The sequence below is a fragment of the Lepisosteus oculatus genome, chromosome 3, assembly GCF_040954835.1.
Source record: "Lepisosteus oculatus isolate fLepOcu1 chromosome 3, fLepOcu1.hap2, whole genome shotgun sequence".
Lineage (NCBI taxonomy): Eukaryota > Metazoa > Chordata > Actinopteri > Semionotiformes > Lepisosteidae > Lepisosteus > Lepisosteus oculatus.
In genome coordinates this window covers 74,857,047-74,879,462 of record NC_090698.1, presented here as the reverse complement: position 1 = coordinate 74,879,462, position 22,416 = coordinate 74,857,047, and the positions used below count along the sequence as shown (strand labels likewise).

The 22,416-nt window shown below is 50.0% G+C and overlaps 1 protein-coding gene across 2 annotated transcripts in view; it reads right to left on the bottom strand.

The window, feature by feature from the left end:
* Window positions 1-22,416, bottom strand: part of LOC102698393 (dedicator of cytokinesis protein 2-like) — a 257,475-nt gene that overhangs the window by 229,935 nt on the left and 5,124 nt on the right. Inside the window, exons 2-10 of one of the 2 annotated variants that reach the window (XM_069187591.1) lie at window positions 19,368-19,451; window positions 18,578-18,618; window positions 17,137-17,192; window positions 15,340-15,436; window positions 14,205-14,353; window positions 13,824-13,947; window positions 13,600-13,751; window positions 4,913-4,994; window positions 3,930-4,065 (exon numbers count right to left, since the gene is read on the bottom strand). In XM_069187591.1, the coding sequence (XP_069043692.1) occupies window positions 3,930-4,065; window positions 4,913-4,994; window positions 13,600-13,751; window positions 13,824-13,947; window positions 14,205-14,353; window positions 15,340-15,436; window positions 17,137-17,192; window positions 18,578-18,618; window positions 19,368-19,451 (921 nt within the window). Of the gene's footprint in view, window positions 1-3,929; window positions 4,066-4,912; window positions 4,995-13,599; window positions 13,948-14,204; window positions 14,354-15,339; window positions 15,437-17,136; window positions 17,193-18,577; window positions 18,619-19,367; window positions 19,452-22,416 lie in introns of both variants that reach the window. The other variant, XM_069187590.1, reaches the window with a different exon arrangement.

The window sequence follows — 22,416 nt, the reverse complement described above, 5'->3', positions numbered from 1 at the left end:
GTTCGGTCCTTGAAGGAACAGCAAAGCTTGCTGTGAAATCACAAGACCGTCTTCACAGGAGGAGAGGAGAAAGAAGACAAACATGGAAACAATAATGTTGCTACAGGACCTGAACTCTGAAAACCCTGGTTTTTCAGTCCAAAGCTCAAAGGTCTAATCTTCGACGTGCAGTTAATGAGCTTATTGCACAGTAACAGTTTAAAATCTCCCAGCTAGTTTGGTTTGGAATGTCTTGATTACAGGGTGTATTGATTGGGCAGAGGCTGAATCATAGCACGTCTGCTCTCTCGATTCGGTGTCAGACTTCACTCCTCGTGCACACACACACAGCAGCCGACAGTTGCAGATCAAAGCCTTTCTTAACAGGCAGATTTCGAGTGGATTACCGCAGGACATGCAAAATTCTGAGCACACAGTGCACCGCGGGCTGCACGTCTACCAGTAACCTTTAAAAGGAAGATACATTTTGACAGAATCAATTTTTTTCTGGTTGTAAAAAACAAGATTCACCCCGCAAATTAATTTGTTGTACTTGAGGGACAAAGTGAGAGGGAGGTGCAGAGGCAGAGCAGAAGTGGAAGTGAGAGACTGCTAGAGAAACAAAGGGGCCTAGATGTTAGAGCCCAGAGAGAGGGAGGCAGTGTGGATAATGCGAATCTCAGATCAATAAGCTGCTAATATAATAATGAATTATATTCTCCTCTTGTGTACGTTCCTACTATTAGTCCGACTTTATTCCAGTGTCCTTGTAACATCCCACACTGACAAGCAAAAAATTGAAATATTTTGTCTTGTGCAAATTACCAGACTACCAGGGGACCTGATCCAAGTATTCAGTGATAGTCATTCCAACCTCTTCATAATCAGCAGTGACACACAAGCCAGAGACCACCGGTGGAAAGTACAGGGAAATGCATTTTAAACTGAGAACAGGAGACACACACTCATACAAAGGGTTGAGGGAGCCTGTAATACACTGCACAGGGCGACACCCTGGAGTCTGTCAAGAAACAGCTGGCTGGATCTTCGGATATATCTTCAGATACACAAAATAAACAAATGAGCTAGCTGGGCCAAATGCTCCCCTCTCATCTGCCACCTTCCTGATATTATTCTTAAACACTTTTCAGGCACAAATAGTTTCTCTGTTTCCTGACTCTGATAACAGACAGAAACTGTGTTGGGAAGTGAGACAGAGACTGTCTCTCACAACTATCAAAGCTGTTCATCTGCCCTCATCAAGGGGTCTCCTAATTATTCTCATCACACCTCTGCAATCAAACACATTAATTAGTCAGCACCTAGTGACAAACAACATTAATAATGTATCTCTTAATTACAGGGCTACACGTAAGGGATAAACAGCACTGTGAAAATCAAATGTGTTTTTCAATTGTGCACAGATCTATCTCTTGTGAAAGTGAAGCTGATTTTTCCAGTAGAGATGAATGTGTGTTGACTTTACACCGTTCAATCTCTTTTAGCTCATAGAATATTAATGGTCTATCAAAAGCCTAATTTGTCAAAATGTATTCTTATTACAGCGATGCTTGGCCATACTCAAGAGTTGTAAACTTCATATTGCTCTAACTACACTCCCCACATGGGAATGCTTATTGATTTATGTGTTAACTGATTGCTCAATGACTGATTGCATAAAAAATTAAAAGGACACAGATTATATAATCACATCTATTTCTATGTGTATGCAGGAGTCTGTAGAGCACAGTGTTTCTGCTACTTAGATCGTATCTAACGGTCAGGAGCTCTAAATAAGATTTATAAGACAACACAGCTGTCTATACATGATAGTCCCAAAATACCAGAGCTTCCAGATTATTTCCTGACCCCGGTATGAGAATTCACTGTGTTCTACCTGTTGATACACAATCCAATCTTAACAGTTTCCTGCCTGAACAGTTATATTTTGCTTGCTTTTCTTAAAATCTCACTTCCTATAGCTTGAGATGTGCTCATGTGCCACAGTTAAATCTTCCTATGGGGAGAAATGTCACTGCTTACGAGCACTGGAGAATGGAGACACGCAGGGGTCTGAGGACAATCACAGAGAGGAGAGGAGCTCCAGGAGACACAGCAGTGCTCACGAGTACTGGAGAGTGGAGACACGCAGGGGTCTGAGGACAATCACAGAGAGAAGAGGAGCTCCAGGAGACACAGCAGTGCTCACGAGCACTGGAGAATGGAGACACGCAGGGGTCTGAAAACAATCACAGAGAGAAGAGGAGCTCCAGGAGACACAGCAGTGGTCACGAGCACTGGAGAGTGGAGACATGCAGGGGTCTGAGGACAATCACAGAGAGAAGAGGAGCTCCAGGAGACACAGCAGTGCTCACGAGCACTGGAGAATGGAGACACGCAGGGGTCTGAGGACAATCACAGAGAGAAGAGGAGCTCCAGGAGACACAGCAGTGCTCACGAGCACTGGAGAGTGGAGACACGCAGGGGTCTGAGGACAATCACAGAGAGAAGAGGAGTTCCAGGAGACACAGCAGTGCTGACAAGCACTGGAGAGTGGAGACACACAGGGGTCTGAGGACAATCACAGAGAGGAGCTCCAGGAGACACAGCAGTGCTGATGAGCACTGAAGAGTGGAGACACGCAGGGGTCTGAGGACAATCACAAAAGCTACACACACTGACTGAAGAACCCAAGGCATCAGATTCCAGAGTGCATCTTGCCTGTTCCACATGTGAACACCTGATCATTGCTGGACTGGTGCTGCACTGTTGGACATTCAGGGGAGACATTAGTCCAGCACAGGAAGTGAAATGCACAGCCTGTTACTCTGTGGGCGATATACAAACAGGGACAAATTCCTTTTTGGAAAGAGGTTTTAAAATATGACCTGCCTGATGTATTCAATAGGGGATGTTTCAGAGTTTTTCAACAGTTTCAAATTGCAATCGTATTTCTTGTTTATCTGCAACATTTGTTCCACCTGCAATGCTTTAGCATATTCTTATTTTATTAATGGGCTCTAGAGTAAGGTAGGAATAAGGATTAACAGTGCTGGTCATGAGAAGGGTCTTGTCCAATCTGTAGTCAGTAAAGCAATGACATTCACAGGTGAAACAAAAGAGGATTAGGAAACTCTAGAAGTGGCACAGAAAATTCAGAGATTTGGATAAAATTCAAGATTGCAAACGCCTGGCAACGGATGTTTCAAGTAGACAGTGAAGACTAACACAGAGGTAGCAAAAACAAACTATAAATAGAAAATGGAAAACTGATGCAGTGTTGGTGAAAAACAGAAGTGTGTATCAACTCATTTTCATTTTCTCACCACTGTGGGGAAGCCTAACAAAGTTAGGCTAACAAGTGCAGAATTTAAAATGTTACGAACACACAGTACTCTTACATGCACTCCTATGGAGTTTCCTCTTGTGTCCTCTGGCGCATGGTCCAATATTGACTCTGAAGCCCAGTGGGCTCAGCTGATCAGCGCCAGTGAGCATTTCCATTAATGGCTCAGTCCCCTGTTCACAGGCGATAGAGGTGCTGTTCCTCTGGGCCTGGTGATGCTTCACGCCATTCTTCTCTGGACCGATTCCAGAGCACAACTATCTCTTCTGTAAGGCGGTGACCAGAATTGTCACGTTAATCTAGATGTCTTAGCTGATCACTGATCTATTCAAGCACAGAAAACTGTATACCCTTTCATGGCCAGCAGTTTGCGCTTCCTGGTGTTAGTCCACGAGTCTGCTCTGACCTTGATTTCACCGATATCCTTGGAGACCCCCAAACAAAGCCCCCCCTGACTGAAGGGGACTGAGCGTGCTGAGCGTCCGTGGGCGAGGACAGAGGTGAGGCGCAGAGCAGAGGCAGAGGCTGATCACGAACATTTAAGGGAAAAGAAACAAGCACAGAAAGACACCAGCGTTCAGCAGCAGACAGGGTGGTGCCTGACCTGATACCCCTAGGGGGCGCCGCAGCCCCAGCGTGGCCTTGCGCGGGTTGGTCTCCTTCAGGTCCATGCGGCCGACGCGCACAATCTGACACACCAGCAGCACCCGCTCCCGGCTCAGATCACGCGTCCCCAGGTCCTGCGGGGACAGACGCAGACGTCACTGACTCACAGAAACTCCGGCTGTCACCAGTAACACACTGACACACTGACTCACAGTAACACGCTGACACACGCTGCGATACAGTAACACTGTAATACACTTACACACTGCCATACAGTAACACACTGACGCTGTGATACAGAAACACTAACGCTGACACACGCTGCAATACAGAAACACTGTAATTCACTGACACACACTTATACAGAAACACTGTAACACACTTACACACTGATTCACTATGACACACTGATTCATTGTATTACACTGACACACTGACTCACAGTAACACACTGACACATTGCAATACAGAAAAAGAGTAACACACTGACTCACAGTAACACACCGACTCACAGTAACACACTGACACTTTGCGATACAGAAACAGAGTAACACACTGACACACTGACTCACAGTAACACACTGACACATTGCAATACAGAAAAAGAGTAACACACTGACTCACAGTAACACACCGACTCACAGTAACACACTGACACTTTGCGATACAGAAAAAGAGTAACACACTGACACACTGACTCACAGTAACACACTGCAATACAGAAACACTGTAACACACTGACACACTGATTTACTATGACACACGGACTCACTGTAACACACTGAAACAGGCCACTTTCATAGATATCTTTCTTATAGTCATGGTTTGGGAAATGAAATTCAGTGTATCTGAAGTTCAAAAACTGGACAAACATTTGTGCTGCAGCACAGCCAGGCCTAGCACGTGGAGCCCAGAGAGGTGATCTTGAGCCAGGGCCTGGACACGTCCACCCACAGGGACAGCAGCCACGGCGGGGCTCACCGTGAAGATGACCTTCAGGTTGTTGAGCTTCTCGATCTCCTTCGGCAGGCCGGTGCTGGCCCAGCGGATGAGGAAGTTCTCGCTGCAGCAAGACAGAGCAAAGCAACAATCAGCTGACCCACCTGAGCCAGGCTCCAGAACCAGCAGCAGGATTCAGAGATGGTGTCAGCCTGAGCCCGCAGTCCAGGAGAAAGCCCCACTGCACACCACCCTGGTGGTGCTGTGTGAGGAGCAGTCCTCAGTGTCCAGGCTGCTGAACACTCTGAGCAAGAGCACTAACAGAGTAACATCATGGAGTGAATCAGGGAGCACAGACAGAGCATATAGTGTCCAGAGAGCAACAGAGTGTAGATCTCATGGACAACACCCACAGAGAGAGTGTAAGAGTGAGAGAGAGTGTAGATCTCATGGACAACACCCACAGAGAGAGTAAGAGTGAGAGAGAGTGTAGATCTCATGGACAACACCCACAGAGAGAGTGTAAGAGTGAGAGAGAGTGTAGATCTCATGGACAACACCCACAGAGAGAGTAAGAGTGAGAGAGAGTGTAGATCTCATGGACAACACCCACAGAGAGAGTGTAAGAGTGAGAGAGAGTGTAGATCTCATGGACAACACCCACAGAGAGAGTGTGAGAGAGAGTGTAGATCTCATGGACAACACCCACAGAGAGAGTAAGAGTGAGAGAGAGTGTAGATCTCATGGACAACACCCACAGAGAGAGTAAGAGTGAGAGAGAGTGTAGATCTCATGGACAACACCCACAGAGAGAGTGTAAGAGTGAGAGAGAGTGTAGATCTCATGGACAACACCCACAGAGAGAGTAAGAGTGAGAGAGAGTGTAGATCTCATGGACAACACCCACAGAGAGAGTGTAAGAGTGAGAGAGAGTGTAGATCTCATGGAGAACACCCACAGAGAGACATATCTACAGTATATGTAAATATTTTATAATATGTCTTTGTTGTTAATGTCTGTTATATGTCTGTAGATTTTATTTTACTTTTATTTTTTGTTGTTTCATTTGAATTTCATTATTTTTAATTATTTTTATCTGCTTTGGCAACACTGATTGTACCCATCGATCATGCTAATAAAGCACCTTGAATTGAATTGAACTGAGTACGAGTGAGAGTATAGATCTCATGAAGAGAAGCACAGTTCTGTGTCCTGGACCACATGCACATACACACACACCCCAAATCTGCACTTACATGACAGAACAGCCTGATTTCACATGCTTGAAGATGACAATCACAAAGTTCCACTGGAGAGAAGAGGAGCTTGTTGCAGCCAGAGAAGCAGACAAGCTACCACAACATGCTCAAACCCCAGAGCACAACTGGCTGATGGGGGTTTGAAATGAGATTGTGGTACAAGACCTTAAGGCTGCTGTAAATACATACTGCAGTATCCACAAACTGGACTGCTCTTAGCTGTAAATTAAACGACACACCTCAGCTGGTAGTACCTATTAAACCTCCGAATGACCCGGAATCTCGAATTTTCAGTCATGTCGTTCGGTATGGCTCTAAGGAAAATCCAATATGTTCTGCATCAGTGTTTTACAGACAGTGATCAAAGAGCCCTCCCGCCTTCTACCTGGTATAAGCACAGCGTTGTAGTAACACTGCAGGAGCTGGCACACCCAGATCAGCACCCAGCCACATGAGCACCCCCACTCCCTGTTGTCTGAGTGTGACCTTGAGCTGCTGCCTGATGACTGTAGCACGCAATCCAGGACAGGAGGAGGTGACTAACCGTCTGAAGTCATTCACAGCAGCAGAATCACCCAGGGCTGTGTGTGCCGATCAAGACAGATATCTTAACCATCTCCATCAGCCTGATCAGCCTGTCTCCCCAGGCTGCTGCTCACACTGAGCCCCTCTCCACTGAGGATATCAAACACCCTGGTCTGTGTCAAAATGTGTTTCACAGGAAAAGCCCGAAAAACTGTTGAACAAATCCAGAGAGAGAGAGATGCTTCACTACACCTTTAAAAAACACTCATCCCAGTGTTGAATCTGGTCTGTGTCTCTGTCCTTTATGACTGTCGGACTTGGGGTGCCTCTGTCTTTTGTGACCTGCTGGACTTGGGGTGTCTCTGTCCTTTATGACTGTCGGACTTGGGGTGCCTCTTGTAAGGAATCCCCAATGAAGAGATATGTGGATCCTGTGCAGACGCAGGAGTAGGTAGGTGTCGAGCCAGGCGAACAATCCGGAACGTCAGGCGAGATCGTGGTCAACAGGAGAAAGGGGGTTCGAAATCCAGGAAGTACTAATAGAGGCAAACAATCCGAAACGAAAGGTGAGGTCAAGGTCGAGAGGCAAAAGGGGAGTCCAGTATCCAGAAGAATGCAAGGTACAGAATAAACGCCATGCCGGGCTCTCTAACAGTAGACTCAATACCGAGCAGCAAGAAGCGGGTTTGAATGTCTGAAATACTGCAGCCTGCCGCACGGTAGGCTTGTGGTGCTGAGATAATACGTGCGGCGGCGCTTGTAGTCATCGCCCCGCTGCTGGCACTGGTCAGCTCTCCTGTGGGCTGGGCCGGGCAGGCTGGCGGCCCTGACACCTCTGTCCTTTGTGTCTGCCGGACTTGGGGTGTCAGATTTCATGGTCTAGCTGCCCACCATTCAGGAACTAATCAACTGTTGCACAGAGGACCAACACTCAGAGAAATAAAACAGCTCAATTGGAGAACTAAGTATCCACTCATCCTTCACTGATGTATGTAGATAGTTTCCTAGAATACGATGCAGACACTTGGAAGACTAATCTTGTCTACATGTTTCAAGGCCACTGTGCTAATAACAATCCCATTATGCAATAGAATATCAGGGCAAATTTCGCCAAAGTGCTATGCGTGTGTCGCTCACCATAATTCATAATGCATGTTCATAAAGCAGGACTCTTAATTAAATATCATATTACATTCCCTTTACTCTGAAGTCATTATTTAATATTTAAAGAGCTCACAGCACAGGCAATAAATATCCTCATACTCCTAATGACAACTCTTAAAACAGTGCCAGTATCAAGAGCACTCAGCAAAGAGAACACTGAACACACAGCACTGACCCCATCACAAAGAACACACAACACAGAGCACACCACACTGAACACACAGACCACATCACAAAGAGCACACAACACAGAGCACAACACACTGAACACACAGCACTGACACCATCACAAAGAACACACAACACAGAGCACAACACTAAACACACAGCACTGACACCATCACAAAGAACACACACCACACAGCACACCACACTGAACACAATCACTGACCCCATCACAATGAACACACAGCACAAAGCACAACACACTGAACACACAGCACTGACCCCATCACAAAGAACACACAACAAAGAGCACACCACACTGAACACAATCACAGACCACATCACAAAGAACACACAACACAGAGCACACCACACTGAACACACAGCACTGACCCCATCACAAAGAGCACACAACACAGAGCACACCACACTGAACACACAGCACTGACCCCATCACAAAGAGCACACAACACAGAGCACACCACACTGAACACAATCACAGACCACATCACAAAGAACACACAACACAGAGCACACCACACTGAACACAATCACAGACCACATCACAAAGAACACACAACACAGAGCACAACACACTGAACACACAGCACAGAGCACAGTACACATAGAGCAATGACCCCATCACACTGAATATTGAACTAGTTCAAGCCAGGAACAGGTGAATGTTTATTACAGCTGAAAAGAGAAGAAAAGAAACACAAAGTTTCAGCTGTGGAGTCTTCTTCGGGTGGTTGACTTCACAGCCAAAACGTGTTTCTTTTCTTCTCTTTTCAGCAGGGAATAAACCTTTACTTGTTCCTTTGCACTAATGTTGAACACCTTGTACTAAATGCGCACCACTGAGTACATAGTTTCAGAATAAACAGTGAAACACAAATCTGTGGATACAAGAGGAAACAACATGGAAATGTATTTAAAACAAAGAACGGGAGGCACTTATTTACACAAAGGGCTGTCTAGCTATATTGTTGAAGCTCTGGTTCCCTTTAAGAAATGGCTGCAAGAGATCCTGCAATCAATTAGCTATTCACTGCTCTTGCTGTTTGTACATCACTCTTAAGCATTAAACACAGCACTGAGCACAAGCACAAGACTGTGATGAGGAGCCCACCAAGGCCTTTCTCACTGTTGTCTGACCTTAATATCCGAATTCACACCAGGTGCACTATCAGCTCTTATTACTAAACATCCATCCATTTTCTAACCTCTTTCAGTAGTTCAGGGGCGCAGGGAGCTGGAGTCTATCACAGCAGGAGGCAGGATACACCCTGGACAGGACACCAGTCCATCACAGTGCAGATACTCACACAGACACTCACAAAGTCACACCAGGGCCAGTTTTCACAAAGGCCACTTAACCTTCTGGTATATCTTTGGACTCTTGGAGGGAACCGGAGCACCCAGAGGAAACCCACACATACATAATGAGAACATGCAAACTCCACACAGACAGCACCCCAGGAATTGAACCCAGGGCCCCAGCGCTGAGAGGCGGGAATGCTGACCTCTGCACCATCGTGCCATCCTGCTGCTATTCAAACAGAATTCAATTAAAGTAACACTAATTTCATCCCATGGCTGTTCTTGAGGCTACTCAAAAAATCCCCATCAACGCTTCTCCATGAGTCCCGGCCTGTGTGCGCCGCTGTCCCTTGTGGGGGTCTGCACTGTCCCTGACTATTCAGGAAGAGAGGAGCCAAGAGCAGGACTGGGATTCTGATCACAGCCAGCTGGGTCTCTGCAAGATGCCTGTGATCTCCAGCTTGCCCAGTCCCTTCTGAAAGTGCTCCTGAGACTCAGGGCTGGAGACCACAGAGTTCCTGCACACCAGAGCCTCACTCCTGCTGCCCCAGGTGAACAGACCCCGCAGCTCCCTGCCTGCACTCCAGGAGCACTCTCCTGGTTCCCTGCTGGAAGGACCCGGCCCGGGCTCTCGTGCCCCGCCCCTCCAGCACCAGAGAAGCTCCCTGTGGCTCCGCACGCTCTGTTGGTCCCCTGACCCTGGCCCTGACTTTCCTGTTGCTGTCAAGGCTGGAGTAGTTTAACAGTACTAAAGTGCTTGGCACTATATTAATGTATTTCTGAATTACACAAGGCATACATTTCACTTACTTATACAGCTCAGCTTCACAATATATGTATCTTGAAGCTCTATATTAAAAATAGATGAGTGCTATAACAATCTATTAAAAATTGATTTCCTTTCTGCATGACTTAGCACAGTTTCACTGTGCATTATATCACTTTGCTTTGCTTGGGCTCAGCCACCGGGCTGAAAAATCACTGAAGTATCCAAGCGGTCCCTGGTGCACACTCTGAAACCAAGGACTCCCCCCAGCAGCTCAAAGCGGGCACCCCCTGCTGGGCAAGTAGAAGTCTAACATCCTGCCTGGTGCCCTCCGCCTGCTGCCCCGGCACACTCTCACTCACGTGACACACGCCCCGTGCCCTCAGCGACCTGGGCGAGAGCAGCCCGGCTGTGGGAGACAGGGCGCCTCTCCGTGGAGACAGCCGGACCAGCAGCTCAGCTCAGGGGCACATCTGACCTGTGGAGAGTCAGGCTGTGGCTCTGGTCAGCCCGATTCCCTCTTCCCAAACCTCCCCGGATCCGACTGTCTTAACTAACCTCAGAACAGGCCTAGTTCTGGGCCGGACTCGCGGCCCAGTCAGCGGTGAAGAACTGGGGTGGTGCAGACGAGTGGTCTGCAAACAGGGGGCTGGGCTAACACCACTCCCCCATGAGCCCTGCCACCTTATCAGGGGTGTAAATCCCGGGAGAAGCCATCAGTCCTCACCTGCATACCTCTGGGAGGCAACACCCACACCAGCACAGGAAGAACAGGCAGACTCACCACGTACAGCTGCCCAGGACCCAGGGGCTGTGGGGCAGACGATGCACACCACCCAGACCGATGGTGTAGTCTTTGGGAAACCATAACAGCTCCCAAACAACCAAACATGTACACTGTAGCAAATGGCCAGTTCTCATTTGGTTGTGTGAGGACCAGTTTCTGAATGCAGGTATTGCGAGAGAGAAGGTCCTTGATTCAGCTTCACACCCGGGCTGCAGTGGCAGGACTGTGGCCTCTGCAGCCCAGTCAGCTCTCCGGCTATCCTCACACCTGGAGTCCAGTTGGTCTCGGGTGCTGGAGGAGGGATTGAACAGTCTACCAGATCATCCAGGAGCTGGAAATTGGCCCGTGTTTTTGCAAGTGAGTGCTGAATCTTCAAGGTTTTGGAGGCATAAGGTGTCTCCACACTCGTCTGAGGAGGATCTGTTCCTGACACCAAGGAGGTCAAACTGCATATTCATACGGGCTTCTGGAGATGAGCAGCGAGCAGATTGCCTTTGGCTTCAAGTTGCTCTGCAGTGATTCCCAACAGGAGCTCCAGGTCATTATTCTACAGGTCAGGTCCTGCACACTATTCAGCAGCACTGGCACAGCACAAAAGGCAGCAGCTCCCCCTACTGGCCCCTACACCACACTGCAGCAATTCGGAAAAACAGGAGGTACAGAGATAGAACCTGAGGCTGAAGGACTGGTGCAGAGAAGAGGGGTTTAGATTTTGGGGCACTGGGGTCTTTCTGGAACAGTGGGACTGTTCAGGCATGACAGGGGGCGCCTGAACCAAGGGGCGCAGCTGTACTGGGGGAGTTAGTGTGGAGTAGTTCAGGAGTATTTCAGCTGGGGAGCTGTGGGCAAGCAGCTCACAACAGGGCAATTCTGGTGGATCAGGAAAGCCCAGGGCAACACTGAGTACAGACCTCAAACAAGCAACACTCCCATTCAAAAGTGCTCATACCTCAGGGCTACAAGCATAAGGAACAAAGTGCAAGAACTTAAGGCCACTGTATTCATGTACAGTATAAATGCAACATGTAAAAAACATATTTAGAGGAGTTTTCCTCCATCTCAGGAATTGTTCAGATAGTATGGGATTTCTTTAACTAAGCATTCCATCCAGTACAGGGTCATGGGAGGGCTGGAGCCCTCACACACTCAGACATACTCACACACTCACACACTCACACACACTCAGACAGACACACTCACACACTCACACACTCACACACACTCACACACTCAGACACTCACACACATACACTCAGACACACTCACACACTCACACACTCAGACACACTCACACACTCACACACTCAGACACTCACACACACTCACACACACTCAGACAGACACACTCACACACTCACACACTCACACACTCAGACACACTCACACACACTCAGACAGACACACTCACACCTTCACACACTCACACACTCAGACACACACACTCACACACTCAGACAGACACACTCACACACTCACACACTCACACACTCACACACACTCACACACTCACACACACACACATACACTCAGACACACTCACACACTCACACACTCACACACACTCACACACTCACACACTCACACACACTCAGACAGACACACTCAGACAGACACACTCACACCCTCACACACTCACACACTCAGACACTCACACACTCACACACTCAGACACACTCACACACTCACACACACTCAGACAGACACACTCACACCCTCACACACTCACACACACACACTCAGACACACTCACACACTCACACACACTCAGACAGACACACTCACACCCTCACACACTCACACACACACACACACCCTCACACCCTCACACACTCAGACACTCAGACACTCACACACTCAGACACTCAGACATACTCACACACTCAGACACTCAGACACACTCACACACACTCAGACAGACACACTCACACCCTCACACACTCACACACACACTCGCACTCACACACTCACACACACACACACACACACCCTCACACCCTCACACACTCAGACACTCAGACACTCAGACACTCCACCCTCAAACACACTCACACACATTCACGCCATGGCCAGTTTTCCCAGAGGCCAATTAATCCAACATTAATCCAATCGCACCCAGAGGAAACCCACACAAACACAGAGAGAACATACAAACTTAGTAAGAGTTTGAAGAAGAGCAACAGGAATGGTTATTGGTTATTGTCATATACAGCTACATTTCCTCACTCAGCAACAAAGGAAATGGTCAGATTTGCTTCAAGTATTTAAAATCCTTGGGGATATAGACAGTGTTATCTATGTGTACTGAAACAAGGATACAGGCTGTACCTGATAGGTAAAATATAATTTCTTTAGATAGAAAAATAGGAAATGTTTCTTTACACAATGAGTTGTGGGTGTCTGTAACAGTCTTCCCAGCCCTGTGACTTAGGCCTTATTGGCCTCCTCTTGTCTGCAATCCTTCCTTTCACTGATCACTGATTTCACTGATCTCTGCCTCCTCTGAACAACACAGAGCCACCCGGTATGGAGGCATCTCGAACACCTGGACTAAGACTGCCCTCTAGTGGCAACAGTGTGAAGTCCACATCTTCCTCCAACCAGCAGATGTCACAACCATTAGGTCTGTCTTGCTGGTTTGAGTTTTAGTAACGTCTTGGTCTAGGAACCTGGTGCAACCACGACTTCAGAGAGGTGCCTTAGGGTATGTTACAAGGATACAGCGGGCTGGCCTGGGTCTCACCTGATGGCTCTCTGCTCCGCGGGATCGTGCAGAGACATGTAGAGCTCTGTCTCCTCGCCCACCCGGCACACGAAGTTCCTCACGGACAGGAAGAGGCTGCGCATGGGGGACGAGAGCTGCGGGACCTTCTGCGCTCCTCCCTCCGACTGGACCTGCGGAGAGGGAGGGGGGTCAGGCGGAAGGGCCGGCCCTCGCGCTGACCGGCCGTCAGCTCTCACACTCACACAATGCTGCTCAGTGCGGAGGCTGGTGTCCCGGTGAGCTCTGTACAGGCTGACCACGCCGGTGCTATCTGGGTTCAGAACCGTACCCTCCGGCCCGCGGACCACCAGGTCCAACTTCAACAGCCTGCAAACAGAGGCACAGCTCAGAGAAAGGGTCACAGGTCAAAGGGGTCAGAGGGGTCAGAGAAAGGGTTACAGGTCAGAGGGGTCAGAGGGGTCAGAGAGAGAGTCACAGGTCAGAGGGGTCAGAGGGAGAGTCAAGGGTCAGAGGCACAGCTCAGATGGATGAGTGGTCATTCTAACATCTGAGTGGTTGAAGTGGTCAGTCTGACGAGTGAATAGTCAGTCAGAGATTAGAGTGGTCAGTCTGGGTGAACATACCGGTTGCCCTGGTCAATCTGGGAGGTGACCTGCTGCTGCAGCTCCAGCAGCTTGTCCTTGGACAGCGTCCCTGACTGCAGCTGGCTCCGCCTCTCCATCAGCTCACACATCATCGCACCCACCCGATGGAACAGCTGGCCCCGCCCGTCCTGCAGGGGGAGCACACGAGCCCTTCCACCAGCTTCCAACACAGCTTCGCTCAGGACTGGTTTCCAGGAAGCTCAAAGCAAAACTGTAAGTGAAGCTAAACTACAGTTTAGTGGTGTCTGCAATGGCTACTGTGGAGTCTCCGATAGAGGATGAACGAGAGGATCTGTCACTGCCTGGAGTCTGGTCTTCAGCACAGTGAGAAGACTGTCTCCCAGTGTGTGGAGTCTGGTCTTCAGCACTGTGAGAAGACTCTGTCTCCCAGTGTGTGGAGTCTGGTCTTCAGCACAGTGAGAAGACTCTGTCTCCCAGTGTGTGGAGTCTGGTCTTCAGCACAGTGAGAAGACTGTCTCCCAGTGTGTGGAGTCTGGTCTTCAGCACAGTGAGAAGACTCTGTCTCCCAGTGTGTGGAGTCTGGTCTTCAGCACAGTGAGAAGACTCTGTCTCCCAGTGTTTGAGTCTGGTCTTCAGCACAGTGAGAAGACTGCCTCCCAGTGTGTGGAGTCTGGTCTTCAGCACAGTGAAAAGACTGTCTCCCAGTGTGTGGAGTCTGGTCTTCAGCACAGTGACAAGACTCTGTCTCCCAGTGTGTGGAGTCTGGTCTTCAGCACAGTGAGAAGACTGTCTCCCAGTGTGTGGAGTCTGGTCTTCAGCACAGGAGAATACTCTGTCTCCCAGTGTGTAGAGTCTGGTCTTCAGCACAGGAGAATACTCTGTCTCCCAGTGTGTGGAGTCTGGTCTTCACCAGATTGAGAACATCTGTACTGACTAGTAGTCTGGACACCCTACTCTTACAGGCTGTGTCCTGAGATCTGTACTGACCACCCTTCTGTTTCAGTTTCAGTTTAATGTTTCATCCACAGACATGGCACACTGTGAGGATGCGCAGGAGGACTAAATTAAAAAATAAGTCTGCCCACCCTCTGTGTCCCTTGGAAATACAGCACACAGACAGCAGGTCAGACACACAGCAGGCATCCAGACTGACCAGGTAGCTCTGTTTCCAGTTGACTGCCCACTCTCTAAGCGTGCAGGTGATCTCCTGGGCCAGAGGGAGCTCACTGGGAATGATGGTCTCCCTATTCCTGTGGAGAGAGAGAGACGGGGTCTGTGAGCAGGGGAGCTCACTGGGGATGGTGCTCTCCTGTTACTGCAAGGTGGGGAGCAGGACGATAACAGCTCAGACAGGTACTAAGGTGCCCAGCCATGCAGAGCCTTGTAGGTGAGCATGAGGATTTTAAAGTCGATGCAAAACTTGACAGGAAGCCAGTGCAAGGACTCCAGGACAGGAGTAATGTGATCACTTGCACTAGACCTGGTCAGGATTCAAGCTGCCGCCTAATTGGATCACCTTCCCCCTCCTGCAATTTTATATCATCTCATGTGAAATGGACAGACGAGTATTTCCAGTTTCTTCTACAGGCTGTGTGTATTGTTCTATTGGCATGTGAGCTGTCTTTGCAGGTTTAACATCGCTAGGATTTCTCATAGATCCATTCATCCACTGTGAAGATTTCTACTAGCTGGCCCAGTGTCTCCCAGACCTGCTCCTTCACTCTGGAGGAAACAAGACACTCATTAACATTATGGTTGAGAAAATAAAATGTGTAAATAAGAGCATTATGAACTGTGTCCATCAGAGGGCAGGTGAAGCTAGTGTTTATGGGTCTGACCCCACTGGCCTGAAGGACTGGTCTCTGGTCAGGCCCTGAGCACCTGAAGCCAATGTCACTGGGATTCAGGGCAGGCTCTGCGTGAACTTTCTCCAGCATTCAATGTCACTCCTCCTCCTCTTGTCTTTCCTGAGCAATTTACACAGTCCTGTAAAAACTGTGTAATCCCCAGCCTGCTTGCTTGCACGAATCACCATGATATCAGTTTGTAGCAGCTTCTAGATCTGGTTTGAATGGTTCTGTCATGTAGGCATGGGCGCCTGGGGGCTCCTCCCAGACACATCACTGAGGTGAGGGCGAGTGTCAAGCTGACGAGGGACAGCAGGCCCTGTGCCTCCTCAGGGGGGCTGGCCCAGGCCAGGCTCGAGCAGCGGACATGGTGAGCATGTGGAAGAGCCCCAATGCCCCCCACACAAGACGCTCCCTGTCAGAGCCTGCAGGCGGACATGAACCTGCCAGCCCTGCGACTCCAGGTCTGCCCAGTGAACTCTGGGTATTGGTGCCCATCGTCTTCCTCTGCTATCAGACGCACCAGCCCTGCTGCGCAGCACACAGTGTAAATTTAGACACTGTAGTTTTAGACCTGCACATGCGCCTGAGACTTTCAGACGCCTGAACGCTTGTGGTTTGCAGACCCACGGGTTTATTGCACATCCCTATTTCTGTCTCAGAAGATATATCAGAAATGCATGAAGCCCTCCGCCTGTTGCTTATTGAGCTGAGGCGCACAAGATATTTTCATACGCCTCTGTTATTTCTCTCCTCTGTGTTCCGGTGATTACTGCTGACTTCACAGGTCTCCAGTGCACCTGTTCCTTTAGCGCCCCCTTCAGGACAGACGGGACACGGGGACTGGGCTCCGGCGCCCCCTTCAGGACAGACGGGACATGGGGACTGGGCTCCGGCGCCCCCTTCAGGACAGACGGGACATGGGGACTGGGCTCCGGCGCCCCCTTCAGGACAGACGGGACATGGGGACTGGGCTCCGGCGCCCCCTCCAGGACAGACGGGACATGGGGACTGGGCTCCAGCTCCATGCAGCAGACAGCCAAGAGGTGGGAGTCTGCTGGTCGCCAGCGGTCTCTGACTTCACCCACCCACTGAGCACCTACCCCTTCACCTCCACCCGCGCGTTCTTCAGCTGGATGAAGGAAGCTGGGAAAATCCCCTGGGAATGAGAGGGAGGAGATGAGTGTCAGCGCTGAACAGAAGGATCTCGCGCAGTCGGCCCTGGTCTCACACAGGCAGCGGAGCTGACCCCGCGGCAAGCGTGGTGCTCTGGCCAAGACCAGAGAAATGCTGGATTGTGCGTCCTGTGTGCAGTGTGGTGATTTCAGTTGTGCGTCCTGTGTGCAGTGTGGTGTTGTTGATTGTGAGTCCTGTGTGCAGTGTGATGTTGTTGATTGTGAGTCCTGTATGCAGTGTGATGTTGTTGATTGTGTGTCCAGTGCGCAGTGTGGTGATTTCAGTTGTGTGTCCTGTGTGCAGTGTGGTGTTGTTGATTGTGAGTCCTGTGTGCAGTGTGGTGTTGTTGATTGTGTGTCCAGTGTGCAGTGTGGTGATTTCAGTTGTGTGTCCTGTGTGCAGTGTGGTGTTGTTGATTGTGAGTCCTGTGTGCAGTGTGATGTTGTTGATTGTGTGTCCAGTGTGCAGTGTGGTGATTTCAGTTGTGTGTCCTGTGTGCAGTGTGGTGTTGTTGATTGTGAGTCCTGTGTGCAGTGTGGTGTTGTTGATTGTGAGTCCTGTGTGCAGTGTGATGTTGTTGATTGTGTGTCCAGTGTGCAGTGTGGTGTTGTTGATTGTGTGTCCAGTGTGCAGTGTGGTGATTACAGTTGTGTGTCCTGTGTGCAGTGTGGTGATTTCGGTTGTGTGTCCGTGAGTGAAGGATTGAGTTAGAGTATGGCTTAAACAAAAAGTTCCTGGTTTCCTCCTCTGACAGACTGTCCTCACGGGGTTCGGGGTTCGGGGTTTGGGGCTCAGAGACTTACAACAGGACTCACTTGAACTCTTTCTCTGTTTATACTACTGTTTCAGAGGTAACTGAACCTCTCCAGGATTTGGCAACTTGTCTCCAAAATTATCAGTCAGCTTGTTGGTTCAGTTACTGAAATAGCTCAGCGGAACTCAAACCAGCAGGTGTGGGGTCCCCTGCGGGGGGTCCCCTGGCCTGAGTGGCTGGTGTTTGCTCTGGTTTCACTGTGCTAACCAGTGAGATCGGGCTCAGAGCACGGTCCATGAGCCAGCCAAGGGAAAAGGCATTGTATCACTCGTCACTGCTGCAGAGACTCCACAACCCTGGCGAGGAAATGCAAAACATCGTTTAGAAGCAACTTCCAGTCAGTGCTTCCTCATCTTTCCTGCTCTGAATGAACCCTGGTGTCTGACATCTGGAGGATTGAATTAAAACTTTTCTGTTTCTACAGGGTGACATAAGCTGTTCACAATGGGACTAAGGAAGGACTGAGTCTGTGTGTATGGACTCATGTCACACACATCACACAACACACAAACACCCACCCACTCCCACACACGAGAGGAGTTCAGGAGTCTTACCCAGACAGCCCTGTTCTTCAGAGTGTAGCCTCTGTACCACCCTGAGGGAGAGACAGAGAGAAATAGCGATGACACAGAGACAGAGCAGAGCTCTCTGTGACATCGGAACAAGACAAAGTTTGAAAAGAAAGGAGACACAACGCCTGAAGGTGTCAAACTCCTGAAGAAAGCTCCACAGCCGAAATGTTGTGTCTCTTTTCTTTTCAGCTAGAATAAACCTTTACTTGTTCCTTTGCAGTCTATCCATGCTGATGCAGCTCCCTGCTGGACCTTCTCTGTGACATCCTCTCCTTCCTGTCTTCCTCACTGGCGCAGAGGTCAGTGAGCTGTAGTAGCTCCTGGTACAGCTGCTCAGACCTCTTAATGATCACCTTCACATCCTTCTCCTCATCAGTGTGTTTCCTCAGCTTTCTACCTGAGCTGTTTTGCATTTATTCTGAAATCATGCACACAACTGTTACTGCACACAGAGGCCACCCAGCTAATTGTGTGGCTCGTTAAGCTAATTTTGCTCACCTCAATTATTACAATTGCTACAGCAAAGGGTTTAAAATACTTCTGCTAATATGACTTTCATGCAATCTATTTTTCATTCATGGTAATTATCTAGTTCTTTTTCGGATTTTGGCTTTGAGCGAGTGTCGTGACCTCAAGCTTCATAGCAGCGGGAGTGAAAGCTGATCTGCACTGTGGGGCTGGAGGCTTCTGAAAGACCCACTTCCTCCACAGCCTGACAGCCTGGGCTGCTGTGGGTCCTGCTGACTCTCCAGCACCAGTGTGCACTGCCTACCTCCACAGAGCTCGAGGATGTACACGGTGTCTCCCGCCTGCAGGGGGAGACAGTGCTGCTCCTTCCCGGGGAAGTTCCAGATGGCTGTGGAGAACAGCGCACAGGGAGAGCAGGACAGAGCTGTTTACTTGTGACCAGAACTGTGCTGCCCCCAAAGCTTAGACTTGTCTGAGTCTGAGCCCCAGGAGCCCCCCCTGTCCCCAACCCTCCCAGGAGCTCCGGGAACCCCAAGAACCTCCCCCATCCCCAACCCCCAGTGACCCCCCCCAGGAGCCCCCCCCGTCCTCAACCCCCCAGGAGCCCTCCTTGTCCCCAACCCCCCCGTCCTTGACCCCAGGATCCCCAGGAGCCCCCCCTGTCCTCGACCCCCCAGGAGCCCCAGGAACCCCTGTCCTCAGTGCCCAGTGTCCAGAGTCACAGTAACTGTCCTCAGTGTCCAGACTGACAGTAACTGTCCTCAGTGTCCAGTGTCCAGAGTCACAGTAAATGTCCTCAGTGTGCAGTGTCCAGAGAGACAGTAACTGTCTTTAGTGTCTACTGTCCAGATTCACAGTAACTGTCTTCAGTGTCCGCTGTCCAGAGTGACAGTAACTGTCCTCGGTGTCCAGTGTCCAGAGAGACAGTGACTGTCCTCAGTGTGCAGTGTCCAGAGCCACAGTAACTGTCCTTTATCTTAACGAGAATTCAGATAAAGAGATGCCTCATCGGTTAACACCTCCAAGTGTGCAGTGTCCAGACTGACAGTAACTGTCCTCAGTGTCCAGTGTCCATAGAGACAGTAACTGTCTTCAGTGTCCACTGTCCAGAGTCGCAGTAACTGTCTTCAGTGTCTACTGTCCAGAGTCACAGTAACTGTCCTCGGTGTCCACTGTCCAGAGTCACAGCAACTGTCCTCAGTGTCCAGTGTCCTGTGAAGGTTCTCCCTTTCCTGCTGGGTGTCTTGTGAAGGGCTCATTTTAAAGTGGCAGGGCTTGTCAGAAGACATCCCAGCCCCCTGGAGGAGAGCAGAGAGGCAGAGTGACGTCTCCTGCGCACAGCTCAGCGTGGAGCAACACTCACTTCCTCTGCCAGAGACTTCCTGACCATCAGCCTTTCATGTGGCGGAAGAGCCGTTGGTAACCAGGGCACCACAACCACAACCAGAGTCATCCATCCCAGAGACCCTGTGTGCAGCAGGGCTGGGCTGCTGGCTGCCCCACCAGTGAGCGATCCGCAACACACAGGCAGGCACAAGCAGTTTGAAAATGAAATGAAAAAGCTAGTAAAATATCTAACATGATCAAACTAACACCGACTTCCTCCCCCCCTTATCACTCTCAGTGACTCAGCTCTGCCAGAACTTCTGTTTTTCTCTGTGCTGATCAGAATCGGGGTAGAGCTCCGAGCTCTGTTGCATAATCTTTCACTGTTTGTTTCCATGCTACTCCAGACCTGTCTGAGAGCCCGGAGGCACAGTGCTGACAGCAGCCACAGAGACAGCACTGCCTTTCGCACAGGACTGTGGCGTGTGGAGTGCATGTGTCTAAGCATGTGTGTTTGGTGTCAGCGGTGTTCAGCCGCTGGGTAACTGTGCACGTTTTTTGGTTTGTGTCTGTGCTTGTGATGTTGTATGCAGCATTAGTGCTCATGCCTGTGTGTCTATGTTTGTGCATGCATGTGCAGCTCCTGTCTGTGTGTGTGTGCAGTGTCACTGCTCCTGTCTGTGTGTGTGTGCAGTGTCAATGCTTCTGTCTGTGTGTGTGTGCAGTGTCACTGCTCCTGTCTGTGTGTGTGTGCAGTGTCAATGCTTCTGTCTGTGTGTGTGTTTGTGCAGTGTCAATGCTTCTGTCTGTGTGTGTGTGCAGTGTCAATGCTTCTGTCTGTGTGTGTGTGCAGTCAGTGCTCCTGTCTGTGTGTGTGTGCAGTGTCAGTGTCCTGTGTGTGTGTGCGTGTGTGTGTGTGTACAGTGTCAATGCTCCTGTCTGTCTGTCTGTCTGTCTGTGTGTGTGTGTGTGTTTGTGCAGTGTCACTGCTCCTGTCCGTGTGTGTGTGCAGTGTCAATGCTTCTGTCTGTGTGTGTGTGTGTGCAGTGTCACTGCTCCTGTCCGTTTGTGTGTGTAGTGTCAATGCTTCTGTCTGTGTGTGTGTGCAGTGTCACTTCTCCTGTCTGTGTGTGTGCGGGGGTGAGAAGTGTACTGTACTGCAATGTGTCTCACAGGCCACAGATCGTGCTGTGGTCAAGCAGAGGGACAGCGGTGAAGGTAAATGTCACTGCTTTGTGTCTTCTCTTCGTGCAGCATGTGACAATGTCCAGAGCGTCTGCTGTACCCCGGCCCGCCCTGCCAGCACTCCCACTGGCAACAAGGGCCATGATGAGAACTCACACCAGTCGTGCAGCCAGTACAAGGGATTGGTGTGGCAGCCACCATGGAGAGGCGCTGTATTCAACAGCAGGTGTGACAGGAGCGCTGACCTGGGCTGTGCGCAGTGCTGGGACCCTGGCCAGCAGCTCAGACATGACATCAGTGCAGTCCAACACGTCTGGACTGCATCTCTCCTTTCGTGCCCCGTGGCAGGTCCTGTGACCACCCGCAGGCCAGCAGGTCCGCAGAGCAGACACAGGCACGGCAGTGTCAGTGAGCAGGCAGCAGACACATGTCACCCGACCCCATACCTCTGCATTTCGTCTTGCACATTTCCCAGAGAGAACAGGAGAAATAAAACGGAACACTGGTGAGAGCGCGAGTCACAGCGAAACAGGCAATGAAAACAGGCAGGTCTTCTCCTGACCTCAGCAGCCCAGGGCCAGACGTGTCTTCACATGGCCAGAGCTCGACACGCGAGAGGAGCGGCTCACGCAGCTCCAGGGGATGATGCAGGAAGCGCACCCTGAGGGGCAGGGGCAGAGGAGTCGGACATGGACCTCAGCCACACTCAGCGCTTCCTGAGCGAAAGGGCCGGCTAGAGACCTGCTTGTGATGCAGTCTTGCAGATTGCACAGATCAGTGTTATGACATACTGTACATAGGTCTGCAATCCCCAGCCTGAGAGAAGAGCCCTTCAGTCGAAT